At 40.2% G+C, this 19,300-nt stretch overlaps 1 protein-coding gene across 5 annotated transcripts in view; it reads right to left on the bottom strand.

Annotated features, from left to right (window-relative positions):
• Nucleotides 1-1,501: 1,501 nt before the first annotated feature.
• Nucleotides 1,502-19,300, bottom strand: part of gabbr1a (gamma-aminobutyric acid (GABA) B receptor, 1a) — a 68,170-nt gene continuing 50,371 nt past the window's right edge. For 2 of the 5 annotated variants that reach the window (XM_040116699.1, XM_040116702.1), the window contains 8 exons: nucleotides 17,405-17,537; nucleotides 13,298-13,414; nucleotides 11,822-11,932; nucleotides 9,210-9,303; nucleotides 7,052-7,179; nucleotides 4,802-4,930; nucleotides 3,770-3,913; nucleotides 1,502-1,791 (listed from right to left, as the gene is read on the bottom strand). In XM_040116699.1, coding sequence (XP_039972633.1) covers nucleotides 1,507-1,791; nucleotides 3,770-3,913; nucleotides 4,802-4,930; nucleotides 7,052-7,179; nucleotides 9,210-9,303; nucleotides 11,822-11,932; nucleotides 13,298-13,414; nucleotides 17,405-17,537 — 1,141 coding nt within the window. In that variant the 3' untranslated portion in view covers nucleotides 1,502-1,506. Of the gene's footprint in view, nucleotides 1,792-3,769; nucleotides 3,914-4,801; nucleotides 4,931-7,051; nucleotides 7,180-9,209; nucleotides 9,304-11,821; nucleotides 11,933-13,297; nucleotides 13,415-17,404; nucleotides 17,538-19,300 lie in introns of those variants that run through there. The other 3 variants (XM_040116700.1, XR_005706360.1, XM_040116703.1) reach the window with 3 other exon arrangements.

Here is a 19,300-nt window from a genome sequence, read left to right as displayed (position 1 = left end):
ATAGCTCATGAATGAAATAGTACATCCAGATTAACTGCTGAATAAATACAGTATGTCACATTACTTATATCCTTCTTTGATACATTTACAGTTATTCAAAGGCAAAATGAGAAAGAAAAAGTACGATAAAAATGAGCATCCATCCAGATTGTCTGTTATGGGAAAACATTTTTAAAAAAACAAAATAATACATCCTTTTTTAAAATAAAAAGGCTCACAATAATGACATGGAACAGATTTCACATGTATAAAAACTGTGCTTTCTTTGAATATCTACAGAAATAGCCTTCGTAGAAGCCCCACATCTCACGCACTGTAGAAATATAAATCGGCTTTTATTCTCAGGAGGCAGAAAATACAAGCTATTCTCCTCGCAAGTTGGAATTTGGAGTTTTGTAGTTATGGATTCTGATATCCCTCTCGGTTATTACCTTAAAAAATATGACAATCAGCTGCAGCGACTGCGGCCGCAGCAGTAGCTGAAACCTGCGTGACACTTTTGGTGCAGGATGCGGGATTTTTTTGATGGCTACTACTGTACTTTACTGCTAAAGAGATACAACACAAATCTCAAAAAATACATTGTAAAACATTGTTTCAAATGGCAAAACTATCACAATTGTCCTTACACATCAGCAAGCTTTGATCATCTCCTTTAAAATGGGTCTAATATTCATACATCAGCAAAGGACTGGGGTTTTGCGATGCAGTGCTGTACTTGAATACACGGTCCTGACAACAGACATCCATACATGCCAAGCGCCTTGGCCCTTCTAAATTATGGCTATTTGATAATGCACATTATCGCTTTTCAGTGAACCCAGTATTCCACACAGTCGAGCTCAGCCGCTCTTCAGAGGAAACTGTACATTGCTTCGTCCCTTTTGTAAATGTCAGTTTTCACGATTCTCCGGAGAAGTAAACAAATAATCGAACAACAACTCCATGACAAAACGGATCATATATTACAGAACAATATAAATCACTACTGTATGTGCTTGGCTAGTCAACAAACTCGAAAGACAAAAGGTGGAGACGATATAGCAAAGACACAAACACAAACGTTTCCTTTAAATGATCCTCGAGGCAGTGTCTCCACAACAGAACAAGAAAACGAATGAGGGAGAGGAACGATGAAGAGATCTATCCATTCACTTGACCGCTGAAAAGGAACTCGAGTGCTGCCAGTCATGGGATGTGCTTGTCGCCGTGTTGACCAGTCACACGTGCCTTGCTGCTGAGCTGAACGCAGCGAGATCAAAACTGTGAGGCTGGGTGTTACCTGCGTGACTCTTCCCCCCGAAGCTGCCAAGTGTAAAGCGCTCCTGTGTACTTCATTTCTGCCTCCGTGCCACATTTGAAAACGGTGTCCCTACACGGCTGTGCTCATCGCCCCGACGAGTGAAAGTCACAGTGTCTCCTTGTGTTTTGTGTCCCACGTGTGCACTGTGTGACTGCCCCCACCCCGCCGCACCCCACTCCCACCCCCAACCCCCCGTGCCTCGCCTATTTATACAGCAGTGGGATCTGGCTGTTGTGACAGTGGTTGCGGCTCATCTTGCTGTCTGCCGGGTAGAGGTTGGAGGAGTTGGAGAAGGAGGGCGGGAGGGAGTGATTGTCCGTGGTGGGGTTGGGGTAGCCGGGCGGGGGAAGCAGGGACTTGGGGTCCGGCTGGGACGAAGGCGGCGGGGCGTTGTGGTTCTGATTCTGGCCCGTGGAGGGTCGGCGGCGGTTACGTAGAGCCTGTCGCTCAGCCAGCTGGTTGCGAAGTGCTGATACCCTCTCTTCTTTCTAAAAACAGGCGAGCGTTGAATAAACGTAAGGGTAACACCCCACCTAACTCCCCTTTATCTACCATTTATGAGCAGGAATCAGATATTAAATCTCGGTGTTTCAGAAGTGAGTGATAAGCTATTTACTAACATCTCACATATTAAAGTGTATTAGTTATGGTTTTGTATAAAAATATCTCGCTCATTTTCAGTTCCAGTTCCATGACATAAAAACAAGGTCGGAGGTAATATTTTGCGTATCACCTGTCTGAAGCAGATCGGTATCATTGAGTTTACAGGTATTTGGCAATGGATTTATGGCTACTGAAACTCTGCTGATACTTTAAAGATAATGGGTAAAATAGCTGTAACACTTTGCCATACCCCCAAGTTAGCATTCAAACGCAGTACATATTCATTTAATAAATGGTTCATGTGATACAAGCTTTTATTAATGTATTTGTCACTCATTCTATGGACACCCATAAGGAGAGGCTGCTGTATAAACAGATAATGAACAACAATATTGTAAAACACTGTTGCAATAACATAACATGTCTTCATAGGAGAAGTTATAATTGGTGACAAAAACTGTAAAAACTTCCTAATATTTGCTTTTACAAAGTACCTAAAAGTATTGTTTGTTATAAATTATTTAAAACAATAAGCATTATACAGTGCTTAGAAATCTTAAATCAATGCCCAGAATTTCTGGACCTCAGTACAATTCCCCAACACATTAATTAGCATCCCCTCCTCTCCCTGCCTTAGAGTCGGCTTAAAGCGCGGCTTACAGAGTCCAATGCCGAGGGAGTCCAATAAACTTTGAAGTGTTTTAACCTTGCACATGCCTCACGTGATATATGCTGTCAGTTGTGTAAAAATATCAACCCTATCTTGTCTTGAAAGTACAATATCCAAATCCTTTTACCATTTCTTCAGTGAATTTATGCAGCAACACGTCTGCAAGAACACTGAATAAAAGGAGGAAGCTTCATGACCCTTTTCCATATCTGTCAGTATGAAAGCAACCATAAGAGCAAGGTTAAACGTAGTCAATTAAATCACTGAGTAAATCAGCAGAAAATCCATTTGCAACTACTTTGATGAGTCATTTTGTTGACACAGTCGTTTTTTTGAGAAAAAATCCCAAATTTTCTCTTGTTCTAGCTTCTCAAAAGTGAGGATTTGTTTCTTTGTTCCTGTCATATACTACAGTTAATTTAATATCTTAACAACTGGCTTTGGACTATTGGTCTGACAAAGCATGCAAACATAAGGCATCACCATGGGCCTGTCAATGGTATTTTTCATGCCATTTCAGGATGATCGCTAGTTACACTGTCAAAGCAAACCAACAAAGCCAGAATATTACGCAGCATTCTCCGTTGCAGAGTATGTCCAGAAGTTTAACATCTGCATAGGTAACGTCTCTCTCTCTATATATATCTATATATCTATATATATATATATATATATATATATATATATATATATATATCTATATATATATATCTCTCTATATATATATATATATCTATATATATATCTATATATCTATATATCTATATATATATATATATATATATATATATATATATATATATATATATATATATATATATATCTATATATATATATATATCTATATATATATATATATATATATATCTATATATATATATCTCTATATATATATATATATATATATATATATATATATATATATATATATATATATATATATATATATATCTCTATATATATATATATATATATATATATATATATATATATATATATATATATATATATCTCTCTATATCTATATATATATCTCTATATATATATATATATATATATATATATATCTCTATATCTCTATATCTCTATATCTCTATCAAAAAAATACAGCATTTGTCTCCAGGACAAACTTAAAATGTTGACTAAGATGTCTAGCAGTGTATGTGTTTGTATAATGTGTACAATGTCTTCACCTCCTGGATGATCTTTTGCAGCTCCCTGTTCTCCCTCTCAAGCTGCCTGGATTTCTCCTCATCGTTGTTGTTGGTGGACGAGCCCGTCTTCAGGGTGTCCTGCTGCTCCGACTGCCACTCACCGCGGGTAATGAGACGCCGCATCTGGACCGCCACAGGAGCAGGAAGTCAATATAAAATATAAAATCAGCCCTAAGAGAGCAGTACGCAGAATGAATAATGCATCTGCTGAGAACACCTAATGAGAACACATTTTTAATATTTTTCAGCCCTTTAAGCCAAATCTCTCACATGTGTCTGTGGGCTTAGAAAGGTTTTCATCACTGAAGTTAATCTACAGTGTTGTCACTTTTATTTTTTTCTTATTTTGGCGACATCTTGGGCGCTCAGCGCTCGCAGCTGTGCTGTCTCCGCACCGAGCTCCCAGAAATAGCCTGACAATCAAACAGCGGTGACGATATTGTGATGTATTTTCCCTTGGATTTTCAGTTAATGAAGTTTGAATTTCTGTAGGTGGCACTCTTTCCTTTGTCTGCACAGTCGTCTGCAGCTGTGCTCAGACTACTCACTAAAGAGCTCCTCGCCTATTTATGGCAAACAAATCATTGTAGCTGCTGCCAGGCATGTAAAATATCTCACTTTCTTTGTGCCAGAGAATTTTTCTTCCTAACACTAAATGTTTTCAGCAGCTACAAATGTAAAAATATAGTATATTAACTATCTGCGTATTTGGAAATTTTACAATTACCCTAATGGTGAAATCAAAAATATATTCAATATACGATCATTTAAGTAGCCTTCCTATTTAATGTCACAGCCAGTCCAGTGTTGCACTGCGCTCGACATCAAAGTGTGTTTAGGCCTTTCAGACTGAACAATCTGAACTTCCAGAAGTTTGTCACTTTCACGCACCACGCCATACAGACTGGACTCTCTTCAGAAAAGACACTTAGATTGGTGTGTTTGACCTTTGGAGTGTAATTGTCAGTGTGTGCAGCAGTTCCTAAAAGCATCAGTCATGAGTCAGAGCACCTTGGGTACAAAAAGCACCACCAGAGTGATGTAGGCAGAGAAGACTATTGCTAGAGAGGCAAAGGCAAAGGAGGCGTCTTGCTGCGAAGACAGGATCATAGTCACCGGAGCTGTGATCAGACACAACACCTGCAGAAAGAGACAGACAGAGAGAGAGAAACAGAGAGAAAAGAGACAGTGGTTGGAACAAGGGAGCAGGAAAAAGTAACAGTGTGGTTTAAGTAAAGAGGAAGAAGGAGGCAGAGGGGTGTTACGAGGAAAGAAGGCGGAGAATAACGTAGGGTTGAGAGAACGAGAGGGGAGGAAAATCACATCCATAAAAGCATTAGGCATCTGTTTATCATTCAGGGGAGGGCTCCCATGTGAAAACAGCATTAAAAAGTCATGACTGAAGCGGCAACAGCGCACCGACAATCACCGCATTGTCATCTCATCAGGGCCTGAAGCTCACAGCTTAGCAAAGAGGAAAGAGGTCCCTTTGCAGACACCATTAACTATTGACATCACCATAAAACTTACATGTGTATATCATAACATTAGATTCGCTTCACACTATGGAACCACGTGATGAAATGAGCATGCAAGCTGCATTTAATGTGGTCACAAATAACTATGAATGATAGATCAATGACAAATTCTCTCCTTGATGGAAGAGGCGAGATCAATCAATTTATTAGTTACATATCCACAAAGTATAAGTTGATAAGTGTTTGGATGCTTCCCTTCTTTATTTATTAATGAGAATCCAAACAAGGACAGGGAATTCTGTAGAACGGGGGTTAAAACTAAGAGAAAAAATGTTTGGCTGCTTTTGATCAAAACAGAAAAACTCCTCCGGCAGTTAAAGTGACAGAAACCACTTTTTCCAGACATTTTACGTCAATTTCAAAGGTGCCCTGTGCCAAGAGTGTCTGGGAGTATTTGTCTGAAGTGGCTAAAGTGAACATAATGGCAGCTATTTCGGTGCAAAGTGCATCGAAGGTCCCTCCGTTTAAGATGATTCACTTGCTATTAACAGCCACTGAAAAAAGACTGATGGCTGCGTTTACCACTGTAATATGGAGCCCAAACGGGTACATTTTTACACCTCTTCCTGTCGTAGGGGAAAGGCAGTGGCTCCATACAAAGCTCTGTGTATGCAATCTCTGCCATCCACACACAAAGATACTGCATAACCCCCATTGTGCACAGATTTCTAGCAGTATATTTTCTAAGGACAGAGCACTCGGCTTATCAAACATAAAGGAAGCCCGAGTTGCATGAGATTCCAGCGAGATAAAACTTTGTGATGCACCCTTTTGCATTTTTTTTTTTATTGTAGTTAACATTTATTTCACCAGCCAGTCCCACAGAGAACAAGTTTTCATTTTAGAAAAGGAGAGCTGAGATATGACTGTTACTATCACAGCACCACAGGCGCCATAAGCATCAAAATTTATGATTCATGTAAGAGGGCAGTTTGCGCTGGCAGTATTATGATTTGGACATAAATGCATCCAGAGAGCTGCCGTTCAGAGAATAAAATCTCAAGATGTGCTTGTGGAAAAGCCTGAATATTTCACACATAAGCCTGTTTCTGTGTCTCATATTGCTCCAAATAATCCTTATACTGGCATGTACTTTTCAGTGTTTTATACTAGATCAACAATCTGCGATGTTCAGCATGTCCCAAAGGTTATTTTCAGAGGGAAAGTTGTCATTTATATTCTGCTGTGCCCACAACTGACTTCCTGCAGGATTTTTAAAAAACGTTGCAAAATGGTGAATGCTGAAACCTTTAGGCAGTTATCTACTCAAATATCAAAAATACACAACAGAGGCATTAAAGGATAATTAAGTTATCTGTGAACTCCATTAACTTTAATAAACGACCTGCAGGAACTGCAACCGGTTGCCCCTTGAGAACGAGGCTTTTAAGCCTCCGCAGCTGAAATGTCTTGAAATGCTGCTCAGTTGCCTGCTATTTGTTCTAAAATGAGCAGGAAAGTGTCTTCAGGAGGCGAAAAATCTTAGCACCAGGAAAAGTAATCATGGAGGCACTGGCATTGATCAACCCCCCGCAGATATATGACGGTCATTTTGCGCTATGGGGTAATAAAAATCTTACTCATTGCCACTTTAATGTTATTCAGCGTGCCACAAACTCTCTGCAACTGCTCTTTGCAGAGAGAAATACAGCAAGAAAGGCAGACAGCTGCACCCAGAAACAGGAGTTTAGACATGACAGTATCGTTTCTTATTTGGACTCACAGCAACGTTGTAAATAGCCATCCCCACGGCCCGATGGTCATTGATCTTTTCTGTGGAGACGGACTTGGTCTCATAAGCCAGAAAGATGCCCAGCAGCAGCAGCAGACCCTTGTAACCATAAACCACACCTGCAGGAAGGGAGAAAAACAGTGAGAGAATGCAGGTGAACGACTGAATGAGTGAGCAAGCGGCCATTTGGACGTGTGTGATGCGATGGAGGCGGCAATTTAAGTAACAGAACACTTGTGTATGTGTGTATATATGTATGTATGTATACTGCATATGAGACAAAAGGAAACCAAATGTTCATCAATTTGAAAGACAAAATTAAATGACTGATGATTAATAACATAACCAAACTATGAATAAATGTATGTTTGATTACATTCTTACTTTTTCAAGGATGAAGATCGATACTTTGGCTTTCAGTGTCAAATTTGAGCTTCTCTAATTCAAAATTTGGTCTCTCAAACCGACAAAACACACTTCTTAACATGAGCAAACACCAGTTAGGAAACACAGAATTTACACTTTGGTGCTTTTTTTTGGAACTCTGGTCAAGTTATACGTGTGCCAGGCTTAACGTGTTGCAAGCACACACAAAATATTATTTCATTAAGTCATATCGTAGTATTTTGGACCAAGATGTTTGCCAGTAGTCTTTTGGTTTGCGATGTAACAAAGAATATGTTGCGCATGATGCAGGATGTGGCGATAGATGCAGTCTCGGGGACTTACTCAGACATCGAAGAACAGGCTTTGGTAGCGTTTTGTTTATATTCACGGAATTATACTGAAGACAGCAGATATCAAAAGTACAAAGCAGTAACAAGGATATCTTGGCTTTTGCTGCATCAATTTTGACGTAGCGCAATGCTGTTCAGTTAGTCGGTCAGTCCATCACTTTGGCCCAGACTGAAATATCTCAGGAACTACTGTTTTGGGTGTCTTGACAACTATTGGATTGAGTTGCCATGAAGTTTTGGTACCAACATTCATGCCCCCCTCAGAACGAATTATAAAAACTTTGGTAATTCCAGAACTTTTCATGTTGTACCATCATCAGGTCAAAATTTTAATATGTCCATTAGTTTGGTTTATGACCAAATAGCTGCAGCACTAGCCTCATCTGTACTTTGTGTTTAGTGCTAATAGGCAAATCTTAACATGCTAACACACATAATACTTACTCAACATCGGCGTGTTAGCATTGTCGTTTGTGAGCATGTTAGCATGCTGACGTTAGCATTTCGCCCAGTACAAGCAACGTACAACCTCACAGCGCCACTAACATGATGCAGACTCATAGTTTTTAGGGGGGGGTTTTTTTGTGCCTTTTTTTCCTTTCTTTTTTAGCCTGTCAGCTCCTCAGCTTTATGGAAGTGCAATGCTACATACTAAATCACTTTATCTTTTTCTTTACACGGCTTAACATGGCCATTGCTTGCTTCTAATGTAGGCGATAGCAAGATTCTCGATTCACTGACTATGACTGGGTTGTGCAGAAGTAGAAAACCAAAAATGTAGATTCAATACATACTTTAGAGCAAAGAAACTGAATATGTAGAGAGGCAGGCAGAGCCAGACAGACTGACAGAGAAAAGATTATAAAACGGTGAAAGTGAGAGAAGCGGGGAAGAAAAGAGATACTGCGTGACCGAGTAAGTTCGACACTTCTTCAGACTGTCCATTGTTTCTTTATACCGCCTGATATTAAGGCACCATCTTTTCTTCTCTGAGAAAGGAAATGCTATGGGGCAATGGCCCAGTTTGTGACCCACATTATTTGAATTTCAGCACCATTATACTTTCATAAGAGCTGCCAGGCTAAGAAAGACAGCAGAGAGACAGACAGCGAGAGACAGAAGGAGAGAGGGACTGCGTGGGCCGACAAAAAGAGAAGCAAAGACGGTGCAAAGCGAGAGCAGAGAAAAAAAGAGGAATCAAACGTAAGGGGGAGGCGAGGGATGAGTGAGGCGGGGGCTGTTTAATTCAGAGTGAATGGCAATGACGTGTGTGTTAGTGTGTACGCATATGTGTCTACATATGTCCGTGTGTGACATAGATATTCAAAACCTGAGCAGGGCAAAGAGTGATAAAGGGGCAAAATAAGAGCAGAAAGGGTAAAAAAAAAAAGGAAATAAGGTTGGACAGATACCAAGCCATGTGTTCATCTTCTCTGAGCTGCAGTGCTGCAACAAGGGCTGAATCAGGACATCCAAATCTTCTTTAGGGGCCTCCTTAGTGAACTTCTACTCACATGGCAGATGGAGGCAGAGGGAAGAGGAATGGAAGGATAAAAGAGAAAGAGGGAAGGAGAGAGAGAGATAGAGAGAGAGTGGGAGATAATGAGAAACAATGAGGCAGCAGCACATTGTAGAGGGAGGCAAAAATGCACAGTAAGCATAAGCCCCAGTGACTGCGCTGTTGATCCCCTCGGGTAAATAGGTCCTTGCCGCAAGACAGATATAGATGACTGAATTAATAGTGTATCAGATATCCGATAAATATGAAATATAGCTGTTTAAAATTTCTATATAAGGTTTGACTGAAGTTAAAGTCAGAGCTATGCAGATTTGGACTGATAACGACATCTAGCTCTAGTTCCTACAGAGGCTGAATTAGTAAGTTGCTCGTGGATGAATGAAGTACTGCCGTGATAAGGTTTCACCTTGGTTGTAAAATGTTTCCGCATATTAAAAGGTACCCTGTGGAGTTTTTGACCCCTAGTGGGGCTTTGCAGCAACATTTTGATGAATGGGTTCCTGTGCTGCATGCCATGAGGAATGACACGAGACAGCATCCCTGTGTATCAATGCTTATCATCAGTTGGCGTTGGTAGCACACTGTAAAAGGTAACATTGCCACAATACAGGAAGAAAGAGGTCTGCAAACCCTGTGAACTCACACCTTATTTACTATATAGAGCGCTATATTTACTATCCATTGTTTTATTTGAGAGTATGAATTCTTAATGTGAAATTTATGTGCTATATAGCCTCCCCAAAAATTTCTTACAATGGGACAAAAAAGTAGTGTCCATGACATGTACACTATGTTCTCCTAACAATATCACAGTGCAATGTGTCTTATTTTAATACAGCAGATGGAAAAATTACAGTCGTGCAACACTATGGCTGTCAGTGATGACGCAAAGTGACGACAATTTATCGGTGCCCCATTTCATTGCTCTCTATAGAGTTAACTATTGAGTGTCTAATATAGAGGGAATTATCACTGAGTGAACGAGGGAGTGATTTCAGACACAGCCCAACCGTTCAAATCATTAAAGACCCCATGAATTCAAAACTGCAAGGAAAATAGTTGCTTTCTGAAAAACAGTAAATATTTCATCTTTAGGCAAAACACAAACTCCCACTAAGGAATTCATAACAAACTTTTATGAAATCCTTACCCTCAGATAAAAATCAGCCATGCTCACCTCAACTGATATTTCATTTAGTTTCACTAGGTTTAGAATAAGCCCACTTCTCACAGCACACATTTTAAATAATAGCAGGAGAGGCACAGGTGGCACTAAGAACATTAAGAATGGCTCCGTTCAATTCAAGTGTGCCAGTCATTCATGACGGTGGGACAGGAGAGCCAGCATGCACAATACCCCGAGCCTGAAACAAAAGCTGCCAAAAGGAATTCATTCATTTTCTTATTTACACGTGTATTTTTCCTACTCCGACATGTCAAAATGTCTCCCGTGAAGGTCTATGATTAGAACAGAAATTACCTCACATTAAAGCTGCATTAATCAGATTTTGGCCGCTACAGCGCAGAAAACATCAAAACAAGCAGACAGTTTAAGCAAACATGTTACTAAAAGATAGCTTCCTTTTACCTCCATGAGAGGCTGAGCAGCATTAGCATTAGCATTATTTGGAGTTTTTCTGACCACTTGACAAATTTAAGTCCAACATTTGTTCTCGTTTGGTTCTGTTTTGGTCTCCACTATCTCTTAAGAAATATATCTCGGTTTTTATCTACTAAATGTTCAACTTTCCTCACCAGCTAGTCGCTAACCTTTGTCTGACTAACATTTGGTGCTGGGCAGGTAGTGGGTCTCTGCTAGCTTTGCTTAGTTATGTTTTTGGAAATAAATCTACGTTAAGATTGATGAGAGCAGCTCGGACTGAACCATATGTAAATGTACAGAAAAAACAATGAGCTAAAAGAGGCTAAAATGCATAAAAAAATACACCACAGAGCTGCAGATGTGGTTCATAATTCTGGGTTTTCTGCACTGTGAGTGCCGAAAATGAGCAAGTAAGTCTTTTGAATAAATATTAATCCTGAAAATATTGATTAATGAAGGTTTAATGAAGTTCAACTTACAATTTCAAGGGACCTTTAAAAGATAAATGTTTTATCAGGCAGGAGGTTCATTTAACATGTTTTTTTTCAACTGTTTGATGAATGTTTAATTAATCAAAAGTTTGTTTATTATATAAATGCCACGGGGTACCTTAAACGGTGCTTATGGTTCAATCAAACATTATCAGACACAAATAAATATAATTATTCAAACCATAAATGTCACTGTTATGGCACTGCTGTTCATCTGTGCTTTGTGAAATGACATGATATTTATGTTTTAGTTCGTGGTCTTTAAGTGCAAGATGAATCAAAGTGAAAGAACATTTCTACAAACGAGGTTCAGTGTCTCATCACTGCATTATTGACTGATGACAGCGGCTGCACGGTCTGCGCAAATGGGTGATGACACACAAATTATCTCATCTGTCTCTCGTACTCTACCTCGACCGTAATGTGCAGAGGATCCACAATCTGCCAAATCATGAGTGACAGGAAGTCGATAGCCAGCAGCACTCCAACTGTTGCGTAGAGTTTCCATGGCTCCAAGTGTTGCTGCGTGAGATTGAGCAAAGACACACGCACATGCACACACAAAAACACACGTAAACAACAGTCATCACTATCCAAGGGCATCACGACCCAGTCCACAAACAAAGACAAACAACCGGGACAAATAATACGACAGGCGTCCTTGGGATTTCTGGATGACTGGGCACGAATTGTCTTTCTCAATGTGTCTCATCCGAGTGTGTGTACAAGTGTGTGTGTCCAAGTATATTTTAGGAGCAGCGGGAGTTAGCGTGTGTGTGTCTGCAAGAGAGACACACGGTGGAACTGCAGTAGCTATATTTATTCTGCCACCTGAAATCATCATTTATACTCACTCAGATGACACTGCTATTGTGTGGACAGTTTCCGAAGAGACCAATATCGACTCCATTATTCTTACCTTGGCTATAATGGAAGCAATGCACCCGTAACTGAAAACAAGCCGCAAAAATGAGCTCTCACACTTTGCTGTCCTTTGGTCTTTCCACACATCTTTTTTTATTTGACCACGCTGGCTTATTCCCAGCACCTCCAACATAATAATAGCTATTAAAGCATACAATGACTAAGACTGAAAAATAAAATAAAGACGAAAACACATTACACAGTCCTGGGCGCCTCTTCACTTGAGTTGCATGAAAAATGATTTGAAAAGCGCTCATTCTCCCCTCGATTTGTGAAAGTTACTTTAAATACTCACGCACAGCTCTCTGGCAAATTGCCCTTCTGTGGACATGAAGAGAGTTGAAAGTCAACCCGATTCGTTGTGCTTTGGCTCAAATAATAAACCCCCCGAAGGTTGGATTTCTGCATAGAACTTTAATACTCATCCATATTCATAAATATTCCATAAATGGCTTAATCTCTTATTCTTCTGATTAGGTCTTAGAAATTCCCACAACACATCGCAGACTGGCAGTATCTTGCTGGCTCCAGGATACACTATCTTCAAGAGGAGGAACACACACCCACACACACATAATTACGTACACACTGGCTCTTCAACACACAGGCATGCACATAAAGCTGATGAAGCTGGCATCAGGGGCCTGGTTGTGCGCGCCCGAAATCTGCTTCTTCATGCGTCTCTGCATGTGTGTAGGTACATGTGCTTCCTGTGTGCATGTGTAGAGTACAGTATCTATGTCAGTGTGTGTCCAAAACCCCGCCATAGTGAATGATGCCGAGCTGGCCTCTTATAAGCTTATGTTACTAGGAAGCCTGCAAAGTTTTAGAACTTTTTTTTTTTTATCAGCCAGCGCCACACATGCTGCATGGCCTGGCCTCCATCTCCCATCCTTTCTCTACTCTCCTGAGACCGCTGAGAGGCTTATCCCTCCCTCCCTCCCTCGCACTAGTCCCCCTTACCTTCTTCTTCTCCTTCTTCTCGTCCTTCTTTGTGAAGAGGGTGTGGACCCACCAGATCTTGGTGAACATGCTGCCGTACGCCAGGCTGAAGCCGAGGCCGAGGAGCCACAGGCGGAACTGAAGGAGAGGAGAGGAGAGGAGAGGAGGCAAACGGAAAAATAAGAAGATGTGATTAAAGGGGAGGAGAATTATACCTTTAAAATACCTTTATTCATCGGTGTAGATTTGGTTTCAGAAGTTTGGGAGGGGGCACAGTGAGGTACAAAAATAAATGTGTATGTCATCTTTTAATCGAATGTCTCACTAAATAAAAATATCAGGTTACACTTTACTTTAAGTTCCCTTATTTAGCACTTATAAGCAGTATATAGCCATTTAATAAATTGTTTATAACACACTGTAGAGTTATAAGTAGATATATGTGTGTATTAACGTATTTGTCAACAAGTACAGTTCCTTCCTGTGGGCACACGTAAATTTAGACTGGTGGTTAAACAGATTATGAATGACAATATAGTAGAACTGAGTTGGTCTAATATAAAATATTTCTTCATTTTCCAGCCCTGATTACTGTCTGCTGGTATTCCGTTTAGACTGCGAACGTTCTTGACAGCCTCCACCAACAAGGCAGGGCAGCCTGTGAGAAGCCTGAGAGGTGAGACCCAGGGCGAAAAAGTTCAAAAACCTTGCGCCACTCACAGCTCACTGAGGTAATTGCTCTGAGCACAGCGTGATAATTGAAGGCGACTCAGATGAATATATCAACATTTTTATCAGTCCCTCTCTTCTCGCATTTGGACTGCGGTGGCTGGACAGCAAGAGTTTATAGAGATATTTAGTAAAAATAATATCATCCTGAAACTATAAAAGTGAGGGGGACTGAAAATGTCTCCCCAGTGGAAATTAAGCCATTTGCCTTTATTAAAGCATAAGAATACAAAGTATATACACATGCTTTGCACATTTCTTAGTCACACATCCAATACATCCATGAAGGGGAGCCCGAGAGGAGAGGAGAGGAAGGAATGTGAGAGGGTGAGATGAAAAAAAAGGAGGTCAGGAAAGAAGCAAATGGGGGGGTACGAGGAGTGAGAGGAGATAAGAAGGAGAAGAGGAGAGAAGTGAGATGAAAAAGAGAAGAGAGGAAAGTTTAGGAGAGGGGAGGAGAGATAGGTGAGATTACATGTGACGAGATGAGAAGAGAGGAGAGGAGTGAGATGAGAAAACTATGAGGGGAGAGGAAGAAGAAAAGAGGAGAGGAGAAGGTTGACATGAAAAAGAAAGGGTGAGATGAGATGAGAAGGAGAAGAGATGAGAAGGAGAGTGGAAAGGAATGGAGAGTATAGGTGAGGAGAGGGCTGAGATAGGATGAGAAAAAGAGGAGAGTAAGAGAGATGAGATGGATGAGATGAAAAGGAGGGGAAGGGAGGAGAAGGGGAATTTGCAGGTTTAGCAGGAGAGGGAGGTGAGAAAAAATAAGATAGAGAGGAGACATAGATAAATAGATAAAGGAGGGGTGAGAGGAGGCAACGGGGGAGACAACAGGAGAGGCTAGTGTAGGTTATGCAGAAAAAAAAGACAGGTGATGAGGCAAAGACGCAAAGAGCGAGCAGGAGCAGGAAAGAGATAACATAAATTTGAGGAGATGGGGAGACAGGGAAAAAAAAAAAAATGATCCAGAGTAGAAGGTCAGAGGCAAGGTGTGAGAGAGAACCAGAAAAAAACAGAATAACTGGACAAGGACAAGGAGCAGAGAAGCAACAGGAATGGAAATCTCCCTCTTGCCTCCACAACACAAAGATTTGACATGGGTGACAGACCAACCTCATCTCCCTCCTCTGCATTGCGGGGACCCCACTGTCTATCTTAGCACCCAGCAAATCATGGCTAAACAAACAAAAAAAAAAAAAAAAAAAAAAAAAAAAAAATAATATTATGTCAGTGTTTTTTTCCATCACATCCATCACCCGTGTGTGTTCGTGATCAAACGACTGCTGATTTTGTTTTTTTTTTGTGTGTGTCTTTTTTGCCGCAGGCATCACATCTAACTGTCAGGGCGTCACGACACCTAAATGTGGGTTCGCTGAAAGTAGGAATACAATTTCACAGTAGGGTGGGGCTTCACTAAAACTGACAGCTGTAACGGCAGCAAAGGCAAAAATAACTGCAGGGTAAGCAGCAGCAGCGCCACAAAAACAAAAATAATGATTCAATTTGAATTTAGAGAGCTGTTTTCATGTACTGTCGTACTGTCGAAAATAAAACTTCTGGATTACAGTCATAAACCTGGTCTCCTTTGAAGGTAAATTAAATTATATTTTACAACCAAAAAGTCAGAATGAGTATAAGAGATACTGAAAAAAAATGATAATGATGAAAAAGAGAATAGGCGCTGTTGTGTGGAAAACACTCTGGAGCCAGAGCCACAAGTCTGAACCCACTCTGAGTCAACAGTGACATGGGGATCCTAAAACGCTTTGCACAGATAGAATCAGGAGACTAGAAGAAACAAAACATAAAATTTGTTGTCAATTGTGTGTGGGTGAGTGGTCTGTAGACCACAACACACACCACAAGCAGCAGCACTACCCAAAAAAAAGTCCCTCACGGTTGGGACAGTGTATTTTAAAAGATTTACCGGGGAAGATAATTATCGTAACCCACGCTGCGCGGCCGACCTGCTCCGGAGCAGGTCACCTTCAGAGGGCCCAACCCGCCAACAGCCCAACTACTGGCGACGGAGAGGGCGTTTACAATACGAAATGACACAGTCGCTGATGCTTTTACACCCTTACTCCATCACAGCTCAGAATAACATCAGGCGTCTTTGTGATAAATAAAGACTGAAGCCTCTGTTGTCCATCGTTAGAAAAATAATCTACACGCTGCTAATTTGCTGCCATGATTATAAATGCAATGCAATGAAAGTTTTGTATTACTTTTACATTTTTTTATGTGCATCCCATATCCTGAGTAGCTTGTTCACTACTGGACAAAAAAGCAAAAAATATTCACTCACTAAAGACACACATAATGATTACCACACTTATTTATAGCCTTCACTTAACTATTTGGAAATTGTTTCCAGTGTTTCCACGGATTCTTATTCTATTATAGTTGTGTGGTCAGATTCACTTCATTTCACCTCGTTGAATATCACTTTTCTGCTGACGCTGTAACCGATTTTTCCTGCAGGTATTATCGTTTCCTATCATTTCATATTGAGCACTTCTTTTCATTACTACAATAACGCTGCCTCTTTCACTTGAACGCACTCGTAGCCAGATAGGTAAACCCAGAGTTTATAGGTCCGGTAGATAACCAGCTACGTGACACAGGCCCCTGCAGATGGACTAATCAATACAAACTCATGAACCATCAGAACTTTATCTTTAAAAAATTCTAGGGGAGATCCCTGAGTTTCCAAAGATACCAAATATGAGAGGCTGCATTTTTGGGGAAATGCATATAAACTGACAGACAAGACATCTTGAATGTTTCATTTGAGGGAATGCCGCAGCCATAAAAAAACAAAAAACAAACATGGGTTCATATTTTGCACAGTTTAAAACACTGCACAACTTCAATTAAAAACTCAATATACACAATGTGTGCCACTGTCAGACACCACGAGAAGATGCTATTCCCAGCGTTTAAGCTTATTATCACAAAAAGGAGAGGAAACCGTACATTAAAGTCCAGCTGAAATTGAATTGCATGTATGTTTTTTTTGCTGCTACAGCATACACATCTGCTCTGTAAATTACATGAAACATAAAGGCTTTCAATATAATAGTTTTTCATCAAACCAAGGTCTGAAATGTGAATTTTATTTCTAACTACTACTTTTAAGGGGAAGAAGAAGAATACGTGTATAATGTATATGTATGTTTGAATTATATCACATAATAAGTTTCTCTTCAATACAGACCTCGTAAAAAATGAATGTTTCAGTGCCAGCGTCAAATCAGTGAAGCCAAATATTTGCAGACAATACCCAGCCCTACTGTTCCCCCCGCCTTCTGGCTCTCGCGTGTGTCTGTCTGTCTGTCTGTCTGTCTGTCTGTCTCTCCGTCCGTCTGTCTGTCCGTCTCTTTCTCCTGTTACCTGGCAGACAACTGGAAACTGTGATCTGTGGACATGGTGGCCGTCAATCCCCAGCGGGAAGACTGCAGCCAGAGCCATCATGCAGCCCACCGCTGTCATGTTGTTCAGGTAGGGCTGAGAGTTCTGGATGTAGCTGAAACAGTGACAGATTCACACAGGGACACATGAAGACAAAAAAAAAAAACATTTTTAGAAAAAAATGCATAAATTACATTTCTGCTTAAAAAGGTACATTTGGTAAATTGGTAAGTAAGCAGGCATTAATTCTGTTGGTGGTCTGTTGTCTGCTCTTAAAAATATATTTTGTCATCTTTATTTGCTGTTTCAGACAGTCGGCCGCGTTTCATCACTCTGAAAAAAAAGAAGTCGGATGTGGAGCACTGCTCTTCCCCGAGCATTTCCTCTGATGTGTAACTGACAGTCATTAATCTAATAAGTGTTGACAGAAGACAACTTCTGTCTTCTATGAAGCGACTGCTCCAGGTGAAATGTATATCTGACTGGATTGTTTAACCTAAAAAAATTCCAAGTGGTGAAGGAAAAAGGAAATTCCTCTGCAGCAAAAATTTCAACACAACTTGAGCACCAAAATAAAAAAAAATTAAATTAAAAAAAATATACACACACACACACACACACACACACACACACACACACACACACACACACACACCATTTAATCCACTAATCATGCTGTCAGCAGTTTAAATAGGGACTATTTTTTTTGGCAACCAGCAAGTGGTATACCAAATACGTAATATATACTAATTCTAAGGTTTTTAGTATATGTGTTCACACTTGAAAGGTGACAAAATTAAGCATACTCAAACCAGACAGTATGCACATGGAATTTTTGCGCGTGCTGTTGATAGATACTATCCTTCCACAATGCATTGCACAAGGGAAATGGAGGAGCTGCTCTCAGCTGGAAAAAAATTTAAATAAACTGTGGGTGGTGGTGAAACGGCTCCACAAACATCTTTGAAAACCACAACAAAAGAAGTGTTAAATCTTAAGGCAGACATTTTGCTTTCTGTTCATGAAATTTAACTTAGTGAGTGACACAGTTTTTGCATGTATTGCATTACTTCCTTTTAGTATAAAGCCATTAAGTATTTTTATTCTTTTTTTACACTAACTATGACAATTAGTTTGTAGTGCTGTATAGAATTAGCATGTGGTTGGATTTGGCACACAGCTATAATGTTTACCATACTCACGGTCTTAATTTAGTCCTAATATTTTCTTATTAACACTAAACTCAGAGTACCGTTTGTTTTTTTTACATTAGTTTTGAACAAACTGAAAGTATGACCTGATGATGACAGTGGATGAGAGGTTAAGGGATCACCATAGTTATTACAATTAATCCTGAGGGGAACACGAACGTGCGTAGCAAATTTCATGGCAACCCATCCAATAGTTGTTTCGACATTTTTCTCAAAACCAGAAATGTCAACCATCTGTTGACCTTTGGCGAAAGGTCAGGGGATCAATGTCATACAGATTCATCCTCTGGGAACCATGAACACCTGTGCAAAATTGAATGTCAATCCATCTAAAAGTTGTTGAGAAGCCTTTTGACGCCAAGTGTGAGGTTCGTCGATTATCCAGAGTAACGAGACACTAATTCTGGAAAGACGAGTTGCGAAATGTAATCTTCCAACGCTTTGAGGGCCTTAATCGAAAGTCCCTTCTCTCCCACTGTGAGAGGGGGTCAGGAGAGATATCAAAGATGGATGAATGGATCCAAAAACCTGGACGGACAAATTTTGCCTTGGTGGCAACAATTAATTGTGGATGCCTTAAGCTCCTTATCATCCACATTTGTCTGCCTACATTTCTGACATCAGATGAAAGTTTTTCCACTATACTAAAGCGTGGCTGTTGTAATCA

Source organism: Xiphias gladius, chromosome 22, assembly GCF_016859285.1.
Source record: "Xiphias gladius isolate SHS-SW01 ecotype Sanya breed wild chromosome 22, ASM1685928v1, whole genome shotgun sequence".
Taxonomy (NCBI): Eukaryota; Metazoa; Chordata; class Actinopteri; order Istiophoriformes; family Xiphiidae; genus Xiphias; species Xiphias gladius.
This window is presented reverse-complemented; position numbering and strand designations above follow the sequence as displayed.